Source organism: Protobothrops mucrosquamatus, unplaced genomic scaffold (genome assembly GCF_001527695.2).
Source record: "Protobothrops mucrosquamatus isolate PMUCROS unplaced genomic scaffold, P.Mucros_1.0 scaffold4125, whole genome shotgun sequence".
Taxonomy (NCBI): Eukaryota; Metazoa; Chordata; class Lepidosauria; order Squamata; family Viperidae; genus Protobothrops; species Protobothrops mucrosquamatus.
In genome coordinates this window covers 65,147-87,211 of record NW_015390053.1, presented here as the reverse complement: position 1 = coordinate 87,211, position 22,065 = coordinate 65,147, and the positions used below count along the sequence as shown (strand labels likewise).

General features: G+C 37.5%; 1 protein-coding gene across 1 annotated transcript in view; it reads right to left on the bottom strand.

The window, feature by feature from the left end:
- The window catches only part of LOC107298605 (Wilms tumor protein homolog), a gene marked incomplete at its 3' end in the record, with an annotated part of 31,279 nt that extends 9,803 nt beyond the window's left edge, over positions 1-21,476 (bottom strand). The window contains exons 1-5 of the mRNA XM_029286575.1: positions 21,409-21,476; positions 19,881-19,940; positions 18,878-19,077; positions 16,768-16,870; positions 1,407-1,484 (exon numbers count right to left, since the gene is read on the bottom strand). Coding sequence (XP_029142408.1) covers positions 1,407-1,484; positions 16,768-16,870; positions 18,878-19,077; positions 19,881-19,940; positions 21,409-21,476 — 509 coding nt within the window. The remainder of the gene's footprint in view (positions 1-1,406; positions 1,485-16,767; positions 16,871-18,877; positions 19,078-19,880; positions 19,941-21,408) is intronic.
- Between the last annotated feature and the right edge of the window lie 589 nt (positions 21,477-22,065).

The window sequence follows — 22,065 nt, the reverse complement described above, 5'->3', positions numbered from 1 at the left end:
ATGTTGGTAATGACGTTCTGAATCAAAAGGGGTTAAAATCAGTGTGCTTCTTTGGCAGGAAATCTCCTAGCAAAGATGGGTCCCTGTCACTAGCCGCCGGTGAATTATCTGGGACCAGTTAAGGCATCAGACGTATGGCAAGGATACAAAAAGTGTTACAGATATGTGACTCATCCTACTATGAGGAAGTGGCAGAAATTCGTTCATTCATTCATTTGATTTATATGGTCACCCAATTCATTAGAGCAACTTTAGATGGCTAACAACAGATAAAAACTGAATACAAAATGGACAACAATAACGTAAAAACATTGAGTGCAGATAGATAAAACCTTATCAACAATAAATTAACAACTCTTCATGAAGTCCAACTAACCTCCTGATTCACATGCCCAGAAAAATATCTAGTTTTTAAAGCTACCAAGCTAAATCATGCTACAAAGAATCTTTTCATACAAAGTGGTGTAAGAGATCAATGAAAGAGATGTGAATAGGTAGTCGACTTTTCATGTTGAAATATAATGCAATATTAAAATCCCACCCAAAAACCGTGAAAAGTGGTAGTGACAGCAAATATTTTAGTTTTAATTTTTAATATGGTATATATTGATAAATATAACCAATACAAACAGAAGATTTTTTGGGATCCTCCATAATTTTTAAAAGTGGGAAGGGATTCTGAGGAGAAAAAGTTTAAAAAACACTGTTTTATGGTAACTAAAGAGAAGGCCATCTCATGCTGTGTTTTAATGGCTGTTTTTATTCTGAGCTGTTTGTTTTGTGTGTGTATTTGATGCAAAACTCAAAGGTTAAAATGCATATATTTAAGGATGGGTTTGTATAATAATATCACAGATTGCAAATAATATTTTTTCCATCATTATGATTTGCCATGAACGCATATGGCTGGAAAACTACAAAAAATCAAAATGGTCAGATTATTAATCTATATTACCCCCAGGAAGCCTTGGAAATATAAAAATTATGGAATTTATTTCTGAACATAGTTTATATAAAATTACATTGTAAGTCAATAGCCACTTAAAATCAATTGCATCATCTTATTCTCCAATAAAATGATTACATTATTATAGCAACATAATTAAGATAAGATATTAAAAAACAAATGGAATATAATGCTCTAGTATATTCTCAAAAATGTGAGCTTCAAAGAAGATATTGGTATCTGATAGAAAATATTGTTGTGTGTCCTTTCATTGTCTTAAGAAAATTGAATAAATTTAGTAATATTGAGCATAAAAATATTTTACAAAATTAAAAATGCCCAATATAATCAGTGACAAATCTCTTTGAGGATTTATTATTTCCAGTGTTTCACTTGTAATAAAAAGTAATTTATAATTCATAATTCTATGGTGTAAGATTTAAAAAAATAGCAATCTTACCCCTTAAGTGTGGATCCCAAGTTCATTTGGTTCCATGTCATGCATTCAAGTTGAGAAGTCATTTGGTATATATTGTCACTGTTACGAAAATATTTCCAGTTAGTACTAAAATTATATAATCTACTTCAAATAATTAGTTAACAGAGAAGTAACATTATATCCTTTTTCAAAACAAAAATCAAAAAGCAATGTAAAGTAATAAAGTAGTTAGGTTATATTTTATAAATTCGTAGACAAATTTATAAAAATAATTTATAGTTCATAAATTAAAGTAGTTAGGTTATATTTTATAAATTCGTAGACAAATTTATAAAAATATTTTATAGTTCATAAATTTTAGGGAAACAAGACAAGAGTGAAAAAAGAAAAAATATCACGAGAAGACCTACTATGGAGATTTGGAGTTTTCAAAAGGCCCACAAAATGATTGATAGAGAGATGATAGATAGACTCAAAGATACTACCCTGGTTTAAAATATCTGTAACTTGTGGAAGCCCTGTTTAAATCCAGTATTTTGTTTATAACCATATACAGATTATACTATCTTTTTACAACTCTTTGTAAGTTACATTACTGAAAGATTGTGAATTTGTATTAAGTGTTTCATTATCACGTGGGCAGCCCAGTTGGTGGTAGAACACCATCTTCTTATTATCTTTACTATCTCCTCCTATTATAATGATGTTTACTCTGTTGCTTTGCATGTAGACTGAGAGCTTCTGCACTGGAGACAAATTCCTTGTATGTCTAATTATACTTGGCCAAATAGAATATCCTAATATTTTCTACTTTTATTAAATTGAATACAATTGTAAAATTATTTCTGTAATTTTACTCCCAAGAAGTAAGAACTATAACTGGTTTCATTGTTTCTAAATCTGTAATATCATTCCTTGTTTTGGAAGAACATACAGTGTTGTTAAAAGACTTATCAAAAACTGTGTTACATAAGTAATTAGCTGATTTAGCTAATCTGACACAATATCATATAATATCATGAGAAAATTATTAGTACTAGTCAAAGAGGAGCAAGAAGAATTTAGATTTCTTTTTCTTGAATACTTTTTCCATATAACAATAGTTAAGACTCTTCTCTTTTTCTGTCTTTTTCATTTTTTCTCAACTGACCTCTTCTACAACTCTAGCTGAATATGTCCCTCAATCACAAATACATTTTAGGCAGATGTCCAAATTACCCAGATAGATATTCATAGCACATCATTCATAGCACATCATTGGAGAAGACAAAATTATCATTTGAAAAATCTCCCTTTACACGACCTTTTCCAGAAAAATGTTTTGCTGGCTATGAAGTGAATTAAACATATTTACAAACTTCTAAATAAATACTCTGTCTAGATAAAAAAGAATATCATTTCTGTATGTGTGCATGTATGTATATGTATACTCTCTACTGGTTTGTATCATGCTCTTAATTATGAGACAAAATCTTTCTGTAAAAACCTTAGTATGTTCAATATTTCCTAAAAAACATACTTACATGAATCATCCATTTATTGTAAATTCATCTACCTTGTTTTCTGAATTATGAGCAAAACATAGCAAAATATATTTTAAATCATTTTCTCTACAGCAATCTGGAGTTAAAATTTTGCCAAAATACTTTTTACATACATACACACACACACACACACACACACACACACACACAAACATATACACACGGGCACCTGAAGAAAATAAAGTTAGATGACTTAAATTGCAAGGTATGTGTAATACCATTTATCATTACCTCAGCATACTATTATTCATTAGAGTGTCCAAATTACTATTATGTGACTACAATGACCTGCATATCAATTCAGAAATTGTTAAGACACTCCTGCAGTTTTCCTTTTGCAACAGAAGCTCGTGCTGGTCTGTGCCACCACATTTTACAATTCCATGCATTCTTCTTGTAATGCTGATGTAATTAATTCCTCAAGGGCCTTGATTTTTATTAGAAATGCCAGACCTTGCATTTACAGCAGGAGATTTTCCTTTAATTTTATTTCATTTGACAGTTCATTTATAAGAGCCTCCTCCACAAAATCTCTTTTTTTTTTAATTTGCTTTTTCATCAAGTCATATACTTACTCATCTTGTCATCAACAAAAAGACACAAAAATTGCCAGGCCTGAGAAGACAGCTAGAACTTGAACATTACTGGGGATAACTTTTTACTTATAGTAACAGAAAACCAAATTTGATGTAATCTTCTCAAAGCACAGTTATGTATTTATATAGATTGGGCATGGAGAAGTGGAACAAATAAATTAGAAAACCGAATAAATTTCAGTTCAGTAATAAATTGCACTGCAGATAGTCTTTGACTTAAAAGCAGTCAATTAGTGACTATTCGAAGTTACGACAGTCCCCAAAAGGGAATGGCAACCCGGTGTCAAAGTTCCATGGTCACATGATCGGTCTTGGGCATTCGGCAACCAACCCACACTTACAGCCATTTTCAGGGCCTCCACAGTCATGCGACCATGATTTACAACTATTTTACCAGAAACTGGAATTTACTTCCAGTTTTTGGCAAAAAATGTTCCATAGCAAACGAGTTAACTTAATGATTGCCACAAAAAAGTTTGTAAAATCAGATCTGATCATTGGTGACCCACCTTATAACATTATGACTTACAACTGTAATTGCCAGGCTCAATTACTGTTATAACTTGAGGACTGCCTGTATAAAAAGAAATCATAGATATCTGTAGGATCAAAGTCAATACCCATCTAGGATTCATTTTTCAGACCACTCAGCTAGATGCTCCTTGGATCACAAAAGTAACTGAGAAGTACTGAAGACAGTAGCCGGTTTCAGACATTGAGCTAAGCCAGTTGTTACATGTGATTCTAGTATTCTATGAAAGGAATGCCTTAAACGTTCCCCATGGCCATACATTCAGTTTTAGCTTTTTCTCATGAGGGAATTGCTACCTCTTGTCATCATTCTGGATGCTGTTTCCTTCAGACCTTCCTGCTCTCTAATATTATGAATTAATGGCAACACCTATAAAGTTTCCCAGCATTCAATCATTCAAAAGCTTAGAAATGCAGTTCATCATGCAATCAATGCAAATTATCTGTCAGTATGAATTTCAGCAGAAAGAAACTATTTGGTGACAGATGTAATCTAAGCCATTAGAAAAACAAAAGGTTATATACTAATTTTAACTTTTCCTTTACACTGCAGACTTCACATTGTTCACAAATATTTTGGATCTTGTCCGAAATATTTCTTAAGTGTATCCTGTTGGAAGTTCTGGAAACGTGCCTCTTGTCATTCTCATGAAAATCCACTGTGTATTATGTTAGGAGGCTTCATTGTTTGTATTTCAATTAGTAGCCTTTACCTAAGGCCAAATATTATGAAAGATGCCAAAATCAGATCAGTACTTACCTCTTAAAAAACAGTTGTTGGAATGTTCAGGTTACATCAGGCAAGCCAATATAGAGAGAGGGAGAAAAGATTTATCTGTCACATTTATGAAGTGCTGCTTGGTGTCTTCTCCTCGAAGATAAGTGCTTTAGGTGCTGCATATGGAGTGCTGCATACATTTCTGTTTCGTGCACTATTGTGCATATCTGGCAGAAATCTTGATTCATTTGTTTGTATGTGAAATATGGCATGAATGTGTGAATCAGTCTGCATTTTAGAAAATTTTTAAGGAAGTTTCCTTTAGTGGGGTCATGAAACGTGCTAACGTGCAGACTTGCATGTGAAACAATGATTCTATGTATATGCTGTTGCATGCGAGTGCTTCTGGCTTGTGACATTTTGCACCTGAATTTATAACATCCATTCTTTTTGATACATTACTACTTTCAGAATTTGCTTTTAACCCTATACAGCCTACTTCCATATTTTCATTAACTCACTTTATGTTTTTGAGAAGGCAGAAAGTGTTGGAAGGGCTGTTGGGGAACAATCTCATCAAACTGTCTTAAAATAAATGGATGTTTTATGAATGGTGTATCATAGCAGCCATTTAATGAGATAGGCCAACATATATTTTCAAGATTCCACATAGGCCCACCAGCTCCCACTGGGTTCAGAGGCGTAATCCATTTTTTGAGATAAAGTATAGCTATTATGACTGATGGTACTACCAAAGAGTTCTGCATTTTAATAATTTCCAAGCATGGCCAATTCACCAAAACAAAAATTATATAGACTCTGTGTCTCTATATCTATATCCCACGTTTAGGGAGACATTCCATATATTTACTGCAAATAGCCCATAGTGCAACTGTTGATACATTGCCTCATTAGGACTGTGGTGTTATTTTTTTCTCAGGAACAGAAAATGTTGCTATTGTTGTTATAAGGGCAGACTTGATTTAAAAATAATATCTTTTTTTAAAAACAGGAACAATTGCAGTTTTGAAAGATACAGATAATGCTTGTCCTTTTTCAAAAGAGTAATAGAATTCCAAACATCTGCTTACTCAAAATTTATCCTAAATTAAGATGTGTTATATTTTAATGATCAAAATTATGATTATTATTTAAATGCTTAAGTGATGTAATTGACTGGCTGAGGTTCAATAAATTCCATCTAGCACAGGGGTGTCAAACTCGCAATGTCATGTGACGTGTCGTGACTTTTTTTCCCATTGCCGGCAATGGGGTGGGCGCAGTTTCAGCATGATGCATCCGGCCCGTGGGCTGGCAAGTTGACACCCCTGATCTAGGGGGTGTCAACTTGCTTGTGGTGGTTCATCTTTCTAATTAAACAGTATCCCTGTTCTGGAGATGGATATAAAGCTACTTTAAATATAAGTGTACAGCTTAAGAATTTTTAACCCATAATTGTTATCAGAAGCCCTGTAATTTTATTTGTGTCTTTTCAGCTCTGGATAGTACATTCATTGAGTTAGACAAGATGGCCAGACTACACTCCAAGGCCATTACATGGTCAAATCTCCTTTTGAACAGTATCCAAAACAGATCATATAATTGGTCTCAAGATCTTATAAGCTACAATCTCTGAATCCATTTAAATGAATGTGAAAAATCCTAAAATAGGCATTTAAAACTATTGTTTTTGCTTCCTTTTTAAAGCATAAAGTATTGTATTTTTAAGGCATTTAAAACTATTGTTTTTGCTTCCTTTTTAAAGCATAAAGTATTGTTTTTTATTTTGGTTTACTTTTGGTTTTTCTTAATCCACTGTACAGTATCTTTTACATCATTCTTTCATTGTGAAAGAAATTATATGGCAGTCATTTCTTTTCAGGGATCTATAAAAAATCTTATACTAAATCACATTTTATATATTGCCAGTTATATATAAAAGGCCACTGAGAAAGAGTGATAAGGAAAGGAATGTTCTTTCCATTACCACATGTATCCTCCTCTCTCAGTATCAGGCTAAACACAAAATGATTACCAAAAATTAATTTTCATTTATCCAATTAATCCACATAACAAGGAAGTCTGGCTGCACAGTAAATTGGGGGCACAAATAGTACATAAGTGTTCAAATTCTGCATTTGAAAAATGAAATTGCTTCCCATTTTAAAAGTAATAATGTGTAATGAAAATGGAAATCAAGAAAACCTACTAAAGATAAATTGACAGAATCTTATCTGCTCAACTAATCTCTTAATCACCATGTCTAGAACAGCAAAAAATATTTGCTGTATTTTGCTACACAGAAAAAAAATAAAATAAAATTTCCTGGGACTAAATCCCATTACAGTCATTGGGGGTAGCTTCAATTCAAATAAGTATGAGTTTCCATTATAAATCTAAAGCAATAGAATTACTTTTGAATAAACATGCATAGAAGTCCATATATATTTCAACTGCAATTAATAAAAATTAACTGGAATACAAATCTGAAAAATCCAGATTACTATGCCTTTTAATTTATGAGGGAGCAGAAAATAACTACATGAGGTTATTTATGATAGCATCTCAGAGGAATTAAAAACTGTATTATGTAATTTATTCGCATATAATTTAAATTGTCTTACAACTCTCCGTACAGAAAAACACATTCTTGGAACCAATGGCCCTTTTTTCAAATATTTGCTTTAAAGCAAAATTCAAAAGAATTAAATTCAAAAGAAAATCATTGCAATGGTTTGAAATGAATTTCCCAAATCACTGGAGATTAACTACTTAATTTTTTTTTTTAGAAATAAAATAAGGAAGAGGAAAACATTTGTGCAGGCAGAATTAATGTTAGCTGGAGTGAAATAAAAGGAAATTAATACTGAGGGGAAAAAATATCTTAAAAGGAAGCCAGTAGTAGATCACAAACAGTTTGTTTTGGCCTGCATTGCAGCCTACGAGAGTTCTTGACCTTGGTGCAGAAAGAGCTATAATGTGAGCTGCAACTCCTCCACTGTTAAAGACTTTGCAAGTGTGACTCCTAGTAAATTTTCATTTTCAAACATGTTTACTGTATCAAAATGCATAATGTAGAAAAGTTCATAGTATAACTTGAATAGAGTATACCCAATGAATATTTAAAGCCATTGTTGCTTTGCTTTCGTCTGCCTGGCCATTTTACACCAATGCAATATTCCCAACAGATGAAGACTATGTTTTTACATTTAATTCAATGAGCCACTACCTAGGTCAGGGATAGGCAACCTTGGCTCTTTTATGACTCGTGGACTTCAACTCCCAATTCCTGAGCCAGTTCTGGGAGTTGAAGTCCACAGTCCTCCATAAAAAAAGCCAAGGTTCCCTACCCCTGACCTAGGTCATACTTCCATTTTGATGGATCTGGCAGGTTAGGCAAAGATGTATCATTTTCAAAAAAGCAGTCCCCAGCTACTTCCTCCAGACCTGTCTGATACAGTATGAGCCTTACACTAGAATAATGACAGGGTTTCATTGGACTCCTTCCTCATTAGGCAAGGAAGCAACAGTAGGCATTACTTGAGGGTTGTGACCAATCAGTGTTTGAGAGATATATTTTAGTTTCTGTGTATTGGGTCTGCACCTTTCTTTAACTTCCTTGAAGATCTACTGCAGACATGTCAAACACAAGGCCCCGGGCCGGCTGCGGCCCGCAAAATGATTTCATGTGGCCCGCGAAGCCATCCTGGAAACAGTGAGGGAATGGCCCCCGCTGCCTTGGCCCTGGCCCAGGCTGGCCAGGAGCCAATGTACAATTTTGTGGTGGCCATCTATGCTGAAACGCATTCAGGTCTGTCCCACTCCTGCCCAGGCCCCCACAGGCACCCTTGACGTGAATGATGTAGAGCTGGCCATGCCCACCCAATAGGCCACACCCACTCCATCCACGCCCACCCAGTAGGCCGCACCCACTCTGGCCACACACACCTGTCCCTCCGAGGGCAACCGCAATGCTCATGCGGCCCTCAATGAAATTGAGTTTGACACCCCTGATCTACTGTATTTAGCTGACTAGATTTTTGAAATATCACAACGTGGCTGACTTTCTCCCATATCTACCTGGCTTAATAAATTAACTAAGCACGCTAAACTTTTATTAACCTGTCAAGCATATTGTATTGTGCAAATTCAATTATGGTTTCACAAGCCATCTTACCAGTTCAACTAATTAACAGTGTTGTTCTTTCTTCTACATATATATTTATAAGAAATATGTTACCGTGCTCAATTTTTTTTTCCTGCAGTCTCACTGTAACAAGAGAGGCTACATCTGGTTCGGTTCTAATCACTTTAATGAGTGATAGTATGTTTGTCTAAAAGAGCAATCTTAAGGATATAAATGTTTGGTCATTGAGCAAGGCAAAAAAGTTTTGAATTATTAATGAACTTACAACAGAGTTCACCACTCTTAAAGAACAAGCAGGAAAAAGTCTGTCTCATTTCATAATAATATTTGGCAATGGCAACAATTTATCCATAGTACTTCTACTACACTTTCATTCCACACTCAAAGACAAAAAACAAACAGATGTCTTCAGGGACAAAGATCAGAGAAAAAAGAGAGGAAATTATCCAATGTTGCTTCAGTTTTATATATCTCATTCCTAGATATTTTTATTTAAAATTGGATTTTAAATAAACAAGCTTTTCAAGTGAGGTTAAGGAACATAATAATACGTGGAAAGTTAAGATATTCAAAAAAAAAAACCTTTAAAGACTTAAATAAAACCTTGTCCCTGCAAGAAACGCTGTGCCGACTAAAGCCTCTTTTTCAAATTACAGAAAGTAACAATTTTACTGTGTCCAGCAATAATTCTACAACAGTATGTTGTGTGTCTTGTTCTGGCCATCATACTTTTAAAGAAAGATTCAAACAAACAGAAACAAATGCAGACCTGGACAACAAGAATGATCAAAACTTATAAACAAAGTCCTGAGAAGAGGAAATTGAGGTAGATATGAGAGATAATAGAATAACAAAGTTAAAAGGGACCTTGGAGGTCTAGTCCAACCCCCTGCTCAAGTAGGACACTCTATACCAGGGGTAGGCAACCTTGGCTCTGTTATGAGTCGTGGACTTCAACTCCCAGAATTCCTGAGCCAGCATAGCTGGCTCATGAATTCTGGGAGTTGAAGTCCACGAGTCATAAAAGAGCCAAGGTTGCCTACCCCTGCTCTATACCAACAAATGGTTGTCCAATCTCTTCTTAAAAACCTCCAGTGTTGGAGAACCCACAACTTCTGGAAGCAAGCTCTTCTGCTGATTAATTGTTCTAACTGTCAGGAAATTTCTCCTTTGTTCTAAGTTGATACTGTCTGATCTTGGAGTGAACCCCCTGCCCCATCCCACAAAGTACACACAGAACTGAAAAAGAGGAGGAGGAATTAGCCCCTCTCATTCTGTGGATGTAATAAATTCTAAAAGCAAGAATGATCCCTCAGGTCATTCCAATACATATACAGTTTGACAAAATACAAAATGACAGATTCCTATCTCAAAAAAAAACCCATACAATCTAAAAACTGATGTGGAGAAAACGACAGAGGAGAAGATAAATGGAAGCAGAAGTAAGCAGGGTAGCAATCTGAGAAGGTTTATTTTGTATTGCTTATGCTTAGTTAGACACTTAGGTGCAACAGAATAAATACATTGTCCAATTTGTATAATATCATTGTATAAAAAGGAAAAGTGCTGTTTCAGCAGGGAGAGGGAACTGCCACTTTAAAAAATCCAGTAGCATACAATGCCCTTTCTAACGTATCTAAAAACAGGACCTCTCCTGAAAGGTTTGGATGTACAGTAGATTTATGCGATGTGATCATCATTTATGTGATGAAGTAACCCCATAAAAAAAATAAACCTAAAGGTTGATAAACAGTTAGCAATCAATGCAGATTTTCAGTGAACAATAATAATCAATTATAATGATGTAATCAAGCCAAGGCACAGATAACTTCTACCAAATCCCATCTGCTCGGCCAGCATAGTCTTTATATCAATGCAATCTTATGGAATCTAGAAAATCTAACCCTATTGGCTGAGTTCCAATATTTTCAGCATGCTCACAGAGACCAAAATCAAGACTTAGCATTTGATTTTACTTTTGTGTTGTAGTTTTTTTTAAATTTTGCTCATCATTAACAGATAATTTTTGTTCCTTTACATTAGCTATAAAAGAATAATTTATATTTAAAAAGTTTCTCATATTGAAGAATGTAAGGTAGCAAGAAAGAAAGGTGGAATCTTCAAAGTTCCCATTATCTTCTGCCAGTGGTAAAAAGGAGCAAGGAGACTCATAAGTATAACTACATTGGGGTATAACTGCAAGAAAACAATGAGGAAGCAAGATACCTTTTGAAGAGATACGTTAGATAGAAGTCGGAGTAGATATTTAAGGAAGGTTGTGGCGTGATCAGAGAGAGATAAATGCATTTGGCAACTGAATGCTATAAAAGGGATAAATGAGACAATAACAAAATTCATAGAAAAGTTTGTAGCCAGGCATGGATCAATATTCCTTCCTGAAATGCAATGTGAAAGACAGCCTTGAGAAATATGGAACTGATGGTTAGAATGGCAATTTTGTCTTTTGCCACTTTGTTTGCTCAGAATCTCTATGCAGAACTAGAGCAGATTAAGAGAAGAAACTGGCATTTTGAGCATAAATGTAAATGAAGACTCAATCATCCAAGCCAAGAGCATCCAAAAAGGTTAAATCACGGCAACTAGACCAAAGTTCATTAAACTGAGCCATTTCATTATTCCTTCAAGTAACTTCTTCAGTCAAAATGAAAAAAATAAAGTTAGGAGAGAATCAGAGGGTCGCTGGATTGCACCAACTCTTGCCATAACAACTGCAGGGCTTTCTCTGGGATACAGTGCCATGATTTAACCTTTTTGGATCCTTTTGGCCTGGATGATTGAGTCTTCGTTTACATTTGCAATAAATACATTTTGGGAAGAAATCCTAGCAATTGTTATGGCAAGACGAGTAAAGAGACATCACAGTTTAATGAACTTTGGCCCAGTTGCCATGATTTGACTTCTTTTGATGGCATTTTGAGCATTTTTACAATATAATTCACCACCCTGTTCTATATAGTTTTATTTGCACATTCAATTTCATTGAGTTCTTTGTAGTAATATGTATAAACTGAAAAATTATCCTGGTTTTTTTTTTATTTGAATCTAAATCAATAAGCATTCAAAAAAATAAAGCCAAATTTTATTATATCTCAGTCTAGCATCATTATCTTTAGAAATCTGCATTATGAAATTATTGAAGTTGTAAGTCCATAGGCACTATGGAGCTTCAGCAGTTACTGGAAAGTCAGTTATTTAAGGTCTGTACATTGAAAAAATAACAATTTTCCTCATTCATTCAATCAGGATTCTGGGACATCAATGCTTTTTGGAGTTCTGATTTTGCCATGGAGGAATCAAATAATTAAAAAAAATAACATTAAAAGCTACAGATTTGAAGAGTTCCAATCAGAGACCAGACTGCAAAATTTATACAAGATATATAATTCAGATTTATCAGAAGTCTCAGATTGGGACTTGAAAAATAGAATTTCATTTCTACAAATTAAGGTTTTAAATAGGAGAAATTAAAATAGACATACAGGAGTACAGTAAATATCAAAAATGTAACTTTTAAAATTATAGTGACTGGTTGGTACTGGTATATTTCTGCTATGAATCAGACTAAGATGACAAATCTTAGCTTCTAAATTATAGACTTAAGAAATTTAAGTCTGGTTCTATGTGCTGTTGAGTAGATAAAAGGAGCAGCTAAATATATGGCAGAATCAATGTTCTGTCAACCCACAGATTAAATAGGGATTACAGATTATAATTATATTGCTAATACATAGCAAAGAACTTCAGTAAAACCTCACAAGTTTTTTACAATTAGTTACAATTAGAAAGAAAAGCCAGTTTTATTTCTCTACAACACTTCTTAAGACCTAAACATTTTGTTAAATAATTTCACCCAGTGGCGTAGCGTGGGGGGTGCAGGGGGGGCTGGCCGCACCGGGCGCAACATCTGGGGGGGCGCGCTCGCACTCGCAGCTCTCTGCCCCTGCCTGGCTCACTCACTCTCTCTGCAGTGCTGGCTGTGCGAATCCGATCCGAGCCGCCGGGTCGCCGCCCACTGTGGAGGGGGGGCGCAAATTACTTGCCTTGCCCCGGGTGCTGACAACCCACGCTACGCCACTGATTTCACCACACCATTAGAATGACTATAATACTGAAATAATAAACATGTGGGAGATAAATCCCACTGAACTCAGGGAATCTACCAGATTGTAGGATCTTTTCAGTCACTGTGTGAATCTCTGGAACTCCTTTTCAGGGAGCTGTTTGTCCTTAACAATCTTGTGGGAATTGCCGAAATGATTTCTTTTCACATATAATATTGCTTTTAAAAAATAAATTATCTTTAAAATGTCATTATTACGTTTCTCTGCTATTTCTCTTTCTCTCTCTTCAGATATGCTATCTGTAAATTTGTAACTGTTGGCTATTTTAAATGATGTTTTAAAGATTACAAATAGAAATAAAAACTAATAAAGACTACAATAATATAAGAATAAAAAAGTAAATATGTAACTGCAGTGTCCACCTAAAACTTTATAGAGAAAATGAGGATATAAATACTTTAAAGCAAACATGTCAAACTCACAACAGTTTTGCCATTGCCGGCAATGGGGTGGACGCGGCTTCCATGTGACACGTCCTGCCCGTGGGCCGGCAGTTTGACACCCTGCTTTAGAATGCGTGAATACATAAAAAGTTTCCAGTTATGATTGGAGAAGAAAGTTTGCAAAATCAGCTGCTAAGAAAAAGTAATTTTCACATAGATATATCTACAAATGAGCCAACATTAATTAAAATAAGAGAAATCTTTAGCAATTGCTTGGACAAATGAGGTTCATGCAAGTAAAAGGTTATTTTAAACCAAGGATCTTCAAACTTGGTCCTTTTATGACTTGTGGATTTCAACTCCCAGAATTCCTCAGCCAGGCACCAGAGCAGAGGCTTCCTGCTCTAGGAGACACAGCTCCCGTAATTCTCAGTTCACATGGCCATGGTGATTAGGAATTGTAACAATTGAAATGCATCTGAAGGATGCCATTTTGGGAAAGGTGGAATCTGACAAGGCCAGATCTTTGCCTAAACAACATCTTTTTCCAGTCTATTTGTTGCTTTTAACACCAGGCTGTAGACGTTGGGGATACTATTCTGTTCCACAGCTGACCACTGATACTCCACAGCTCAGCTGTTGCTCATTAAGCTTAATGAAGCAAAGCTCAGTGTGGCCTTGGATCTGCCTGCAAATTCCTAAACAGTCATTTACATCTCAGGTGCTCTGTGCTCTTATCTTCTGTTGGGGTCTCGCCTGCTTGGCCTTGATTATAACAGAACAGGGAATTGCCTCCCTTTGACCTGATTTTAAGATTCAGCTTTGTGCACTCAGCATTTAGGGGCATGAAATTTAAACTTACTTCTGATAAGCTAGAAAGTTCTGGATCTAATTTTTTGGACTCTCATCCTCTTTCCCCATAATCTCTGATTTGTAACAACTTTCCTGACTAAAGGTTTTAAAGAACTTAAAAGCTTGCAGTGCTTTTGAAACTGATCATGCTTGGTCTAAAGATAGTAAGAATTTTGATAGATACCTAACAGATACATTGTTAAGTCTGGATCTACACACACCTCAGTCTTTTTGCCTGAAAAAAATTGTCTTGTACTGTTCTGTTATTCGCCGATTTCCTCCATATGAATAAGACTAATTGGTTAACTAATTTCTGACACTTGACATCACTGCAGTTCTCTAATATAGGAAGAGTAGGTTTTGAGAACAGGAGGAGAGATGCTAACATTTTTCTATCCATTTGTCAACACAACTACACAGCCAGGCATATTCCTCTACAGCAGAAATCCTCAACCTTTTGGGCACCAGGGACCAGTTCCGTGGAGAGAGGTTTTTCTGTAGACCAGAGGGAGCGTGGTTTTGTGTGCTGCCTGCATCCAGTAGATGGGGCTTTGGTTATTTGTGCAGACCAGTTGCTAGCATGCCGTGACCCAGTACTAGTCCACAGACCGGTGGTTGGGGACCCCTGCTCTACAGTACAATTAAGCTCTATTGCAGCTTTCCAGCCTAGGATGCACCAATGTGCTACAGCTATAACTTCTATGCTGACTAAGAATTCTGGGAAGTACAGTCCCCGTTCCTATGGAGGGTCTGCCTGAAGCGAAGGAGAATGTTTTATAGTTCCTCTTTGCAGAGCTCCCTTTTGTTATGTGCATAATATTTCTCAGCAGTTTCTGAGACGTAGGATTGTTCCAAGTTCACCAAAAGTTGAAGAATAGGAGGGGGAAAGGGAAGGGAAAGAGGAGACTTTAGTTCTGGCTGGTAAGCAAGCTCAAAATAAATGAAAAGGTGCTCCCCCTTCCTCCCCGCAGGTCCTGCTCCATGGTCTTATCCAACAAAACAGCAAGGGCTGCTGGCCCCAAGGACTGCTCTTTTAAATGTATGAGGATCAAACCCTAAAGCTCATTAAGGATAGAAGCTAACTGCTTGATAGCTTCGATTTGGTAGGCAGACAAGTAATTCTTCTATTTGTCATCTCAATCATATTCTTAGCCACAGTTGCCATCACTCTCTTTAAGATTCACCTTAGAGAACCAGAATGCTATATGAGAGTAGATGCACCCCACATCTCTCAGATATAAAACTCTGAAAGGAGGGCTTCAAGAATGTGCTAAGCCCAGTCCAAGAGAGGAAAGAATGATGGTGCATTCTGAACTAGCAACCTACAAACTTAAAATAGTAACATTCTCTTTTCTCACAGTGGGTGAGAACTGCAGCAAGAGGCCATTTATCCTGATTAATTTTAAAACTCAAGAATTCTGGGACACTTTTCTCCTCAGAGATGCCTTTAAACACTTTTAAGTACCTCTGTTTCTTTCTGTCCTTCTGTATTAATGGAATTATTTACTTCCTCCCATTTTTTCAGGAGATGGGCTTTTTTGTCACTGGCTAGAATGAAGAAAAATTAAGGAACTAAACTGTCAGTCCTACAGCTTTCTAATTAGCAGTTGAATGTGTTCTATAACTTTCTATCACACTTCTATCACCAGTACTTTTCCCTTAAACCAGATTAGTCTCATCCATTTCAATGAATACCAGAATGATATATTGCAAACACTTCAGAGTGAATGCCCTGGAAAAAAAAGTCATTCTCTCTTTTGAAAAGTCACATGTTTCTACCAGGGGACAAGAGCAGGTCTGAAAGGAAGGGTCGAGTAGAATGGCAAAAAAAAAACCTCATCAATTTTTGGCAGTCATCCCACTGGGAAAGTTTTAAAGAAATATTGTGCAGATTTTCAGCCTGTGTTAATGATAGAAGTTGACACTGAAGAGAGATGTTCATGGCAACAGTAAAGTTTACACTGAACTTCTCCAGCCTGGTGCCCTGCAAGGATTGAGACTCTAAAGTCCATCATTCCTTGCCTACATTGCAACTGGTAATTACTCAGAAAAAAATCAAGTCCTATTTTGTTTAATTACTACATGCCTTTTCCCCCCCTCTACTAGTCTGATGGGGTCATCCCTTCAAAATTAATATTTGGCTATAGTCGGGAGGACAACCTAGGGGCACAAAAAAGACTCCACTGTTGTCTGTCAATTTTTGCCCACACGTTTTCATCTTTAATAAGCCAGTTATATCATAATTCTCCCTCCCCAGTGTTAATTATCTTTCTTTCCAAAGAAAACTAGGGGTGGTGACACGGTAAGCTCTTTGTCCTGTTCTCAGAGGTAGAATAAAGTCAAGCGGAAGGAAGGAGGAAGAAGAGAAGGAGCTCTTTGCTTCAGTGAAACATTACAGCCCATCTCAAAAGCTGATTTGCCAAGCTTCAGGAGGCAAAAGAGGATGGAGGATACAGTAAAGATTCGCACCTGTTGTAAGGATTCCTCAGGAGAAGAGCCTGGCTGCTGGAGCAACTGTCTGTGGGAGTGTGGCAGCCGTACACTGGGGGAGGCACCGAATATTGTTGGTCACCTGCAGATAAACCATAAGAAATTCACAATCTGGCAGCATGACTCATTAATGTCACATGTTGGGGTGGGAAGGCAGTGTTCTCATAGTCACTCTCAAACTGCAAGAGTCATCAACTGGAGCAAGGACCAATCACTAGACCAGGGGTAGGTAACCTTGGCTCTTTTATGACTCATGGACTTTAACTCCCAGAATTCCTGAGCCAGCATGGTTGAGTTGAAGTCCACGAGTCATAAAAGAGCCAAGGTTGCCTACCCCTGCACTAGACTATCCAATCTTTATTTCAGTTGTAGCATTCATTTGTGGGGATGATGGAAAGTTTAACAAAATGTAAAATGTGATTGAATTGCTGTCTGATGAGTGAGCCTTGTTTCAGATTGTAATTCATTTTTTGTTATTTTCTCCAAAATAAATTTATATTTTTCCTGTTTTTAATATGGGTGCAGTGATATTGGCAACCAATTTTATAAAGCTGCCTCAATGCAGTTTTTCCTTTGGAAGAAATCCTGAGCACCAAGCATAGCAAATGCATCATTCCCCACAGCTGGGTTTCCACAACACACTGAATAACAAACTACCATGTGTTACCTGGTGTGCTATGTGAACACGGCCATCCCCAGTATAGTTAGCCCAGGGTTCAAAGCATCCTGCAAACCAGAAAACCCCTTTAACTGAGTGTGTGTGCTACCTTTGAAGCCCCATTTGCTTTTGATGATACTGAAAATTGATGCTTAATCTTAAGATCTGTGCCCAAATTATTTAGCAGTAACATGAAAATAAGATTGTTTTGGGGCCTTACAGTAGAAAGGCTGGATAATAAATATAATTTTAATAATAAAGTAGCAATGTCAGAACCAACAAGATTCCAACATAATTTTGAGTTTTCTAGATCTAGAACAGTGTTTCTCAACCTTGACAATTTTAAGGCATGTGGACTTCAACTCCCAGAATTCCACAGCCAGCATTGCTGGCTGTGGAATTCTGGGAGTTGAAGTCCACATGCCTTAAAATTGTCAAGGTTGAGAAACACTGATCTAGAATTTAGAAACCCAAAAGACTTTTTGCAGATAGTCATTGATTTCATTGGAATTTACCACTTGCTGAGCTCAGTCTTAAGTAGATTCACCCAGTGGTACACAGAGGGACACAAAAGATTACTATCAGGTAAGTGTGTTATCAAGTTTAGAATACAATGGATTCTGGATAGGCAAGAGCTGGGTTGCAACTGGCTTAATTTAATCCAGTCTTCCTTCCCCATTCTGATGTCCTCCAAATATATTGAACAACTATCCCTGCTATTTTCAGCCAGTCTTTGTCAATACTGACTAGAAATTCCGGGAGCTGAAAGGCCAAATAGAAACCTTGGAGGGAATCATAACGAGGACATTAGAATTAATCTGCTGATGAAGAATTACTGACATAATTCCAAAGATTGACTATTTGGTTTATGCTGGAGGAAGGTCTCTTCTGTGCCAGTGAAGTTACTGCTGGCTCACGGAGGAGTAAAACTGTGTTACAATATTCCCAGAGTTATCCCAAAGGTGCTTTTTCACGAGGCAACTGGACTTTTTTTTTTTTAATGACATTTTGCTTCTCATCCAAGAAGCTTCTTGGGTGAAAAGCAAAACGTCTTCAAAGAAAAACAAGAAAGTCCAGTTGCCTCGTGAAAAAGCACCTTTGGGATAATTATGACCTGGATGATTGAGAATCTCCGTAGACATTCCCACAGAGGTTTCAAAGCCTCTTGTAATTCTTACACTTTTGTTGACATCCAGTCCGGTCCCCAGCTTCTCAGTTATCCAACTGCTCTTTGCCATTAGGATGAACCGGATTAGGCATACAGAGACGCCAAACCCTCTCAATTGTTAGTACAGGCAAGGCCCCAGTATTAAACTGTGTGTGTGTGTGTGTGTGTGTGTGTGTGTGTGTGTGTGTGTGTGTGTAGCAAACAACTTCCCTCTCTCCCACCCGGGATCGGTTCCTCGCACAGATGTTTTCCGCTACCATTACCTAAAGGCGTCTGCTGGCCGATGGGGTCCTCGTGCTTGAAGGAGTGGTTTGTAAACTGTGCCCCAGGGTGAGAGGGAGTATGGCCGTAACTTGGAGCTCCATCAAACGCCACTGTGCCGTAACCTGCCAAGAGAACAACAGGGTTGGAATCAGGGGCTGAATTGCCTGCCCTTGAACTTTCTTCCTGCAAGAACGTCCCTCTAGACAGGCAGGAGGCGAGAAGTTGTCAGAAATAGGAAGCCTCTGCTCTGTTACAGCAGCAGATGGCTTCTTTCTGCAAAAGAGAGGGCCAAAACCCATGAACTCAGAATGGCAGGGTTTCTCATTGAATTGAGGGCAGGGTTGTTTTCCTGCAGTGCCTCCTACCTTTACATCTGAACTCTTTTGCCTGCTGCTGCCCATTAAAAAGATAAAAAGTTGATTTTTAGATGTCCATCCAAAGCAGAGAACAAGCCACATATGTCCTTCAAACAATCAGCGGTGTTGAAGTCAAAAGGCATATAAGTGCAAATAAATAAATTTAAAGTGTAATAAATAAATGACACCAACCCAGAATGATAGGGAAAAGGTATGCAAGTTTCCCAATTCTTCAAAACTCTTCATCCCACAGTGAAAAAATTCTGGGGAAGTCGGAAACGTCTGCACCATTTTCTGACTTTCTGATTGGTCCCGATAAAAGTTTTACTCAAGCACGGGGTTGGGTTTTGCGTCTCTGCCTTCCTTTGATAAAGGGATAAAAGCTGCAGAAACTACTGGATCCGGTGCATATTAGATGTTGATTCCAGTGTTTAAAACTTTTGGCGCCAGCAAGAGTTTAGGGCAACAAGTCTCAAAGGATATTCCCGAATTTTGAAATCCACACGGGGTTTGGCTATCTTTTAAAAGTCCGTGTCGGCCGTTTTCCCCAGTAAGCAAAGTTTCCATTAATAGTCCCCCGTATATAAGAAAAAGTCCTGATCTGCTGAACAGACTTGTCTGCCATTCCACAATATGTTAAAGTTACCCTTTAATCTCGTTCTCGCTGGCTTCTCGCTTGTTTTGTAAGATTAACTTTCTGAAGAGCCTGCAATAAAAATGGCAGCCCATTAAATGAAAAATAACCTCCTACTTTAGCCGAAAATTACTCGCTCAAATAATAAACAGCTTATTTTAAAAAGAAAAAGAAAGGAGCGAATTCAGATGGAAAAAAATCGCCTATTGTGACCTCAGGGTGAGACCGAATCGTAAATCAGGCGTTTAGACACCAACTTTCATTAATTACGTGGAGCCAGTTAAACAACTTCGGCTAAAAAGTAATTACAAAGTAATATTATCTTTAAGACTTCTCCGCGCATCAGCATTTGCCCTAAGACCGTGAAATGTTTGGCGTAGCGTCGCTATGAAATCTCCCCTCGCTTTCCCAACACCGCAAGCAAACGCTTCTTTTAAAGTAAATAATCACTTTATGGGAACTTCGCTTCCGGAACACGTTGAGTTAGAATTCCGCAATTTCTTTTAAACTCGCTGCTCTTTGGAGATCAGGTTTGCACGTTCAGAATACAAGTTGGTTGTAAGAGGAGCAACAAGTAGTAGGCTTTGCTGGAGGAGGGGGGAGGCAAATGCCTTTTCTGCAGCAATCCTACAACCTGCTTCTCCGGACGAACTCTGGCTGTCGAAAAAGCCGTTTAGGTTCTTAGAAAAAGGTTCGCGAAGGGATTGGGACAAAACTGAAGAAACGGGGCAGAAATTGAAGGAGGGGAGGTGGAATTGCGGATCGCTCACATAAACGCACCACTGGATGCCCACAAGGTGCAATATAGTTCACCAGCTACTCAAAAACATGAGAAGACTTTACTAAAAGACGACGTAAACTTGCGCTCCTCATTCATATCAAGTGGCCGTTCCGATCCAACCGTCCCCATTGACTCTTGCTAATATGTTAGGGCGGACAGCCTGCGTGTAGTATTGTCACCTTGGGGACGCAAATTTTTACTTTTGACTTTTCTCGAGGAACCAAAACTTGTGAAGAAAAACCCGCGCAATCTTTTAATGGGGATAGACAGCAGGACTAGAAACGTTTCGATCTTCGTTTTTATTCTGGTTTTGTAATCTATCTAGTCTCAGTTTTGGTAAGGGGCGATAGTTGCCAGACGTGGGGGCTCGGAGAAGAAAGCTATGAACCTTCTCAATTCAGAAGCTCACTTTTCCTAAACGTCTTTATTTAATTGAGACGTACTGGCGACGTTTCAGATTTAACGTGCTCCTGCCTCTTCTTTAAAAGTAAAGCCTACTCAATTCCATTGTCTGAAATCTATAAACCATTTTTTTTTTTTTTGCCTACATCAGCTTTCCCCAAGTCTGGGCCTCTCCAGATGAATTTCAACACAGGGAAGTGAATCTAACTGCAAATCTGTAGATATTTCTAAAAGGAAGGAAATTGAATATAGAAATCTGCCTGTTTCAATGGGTTTATTTTCCAGGTAAGTTGCTTGGATCATAATTTTTTATTCTTCTTCCAAAGGTTCCTGGACTCTGGAGCTTATGGCGTTTACAGAGTCATGCAAGCCTGGTCCAAAAGTTTGGGATCACACCTACGTGGTATGTCCTCCTCCAGCTTCATTGCTCCCTAGAATACCAGCGGTTTTAAGGCGCTTCTGAGGGGTCCCGCCTTTTTTATCAGTACATTTCACTCTTTTAAAGAGATATCTCACCTTTCAGTTTTCAAGTCAACATCCCTGATCTTAAGTTTATTTATCCTGACTTCTTTTGGGGAAAACAGTTTATTTCAGACTGTCTGTTCTGAAGTCCTGTCGACTTCAGGGGACCCTGCTGTCAAGAAAGTGGGGATCGAACAGCCTTTTCATCTGTAAAATCTCCCCCTTTACTACAAAACCCGAGCCACTGTGCCGAAGGGGACTCCTTCTTATTCTTGGACATGTGCACATGGGGGCTGCTGTAACTCAAAACTTTCCAAAAGCCTGGGAGGGAATGGGCTTCAAGTCATAACAGGTTCAAAAAAAAAAAAAGGAGGGGGGGGCGAATGGACTACTTTATTTTGGCGCCCCGCAGGGGGGAGAAAAAAAAAGAGTTTTAAACGGCTTTTGAAAAATGCAGGTTTTTCTCTGCCTTTCCAGTCCACGGAGTGGAGATCCCAGTGCATTGAGCTGAAGGTAAAAGGGGAGGGGGGGGGAGGTAGAAACACCTTGCCC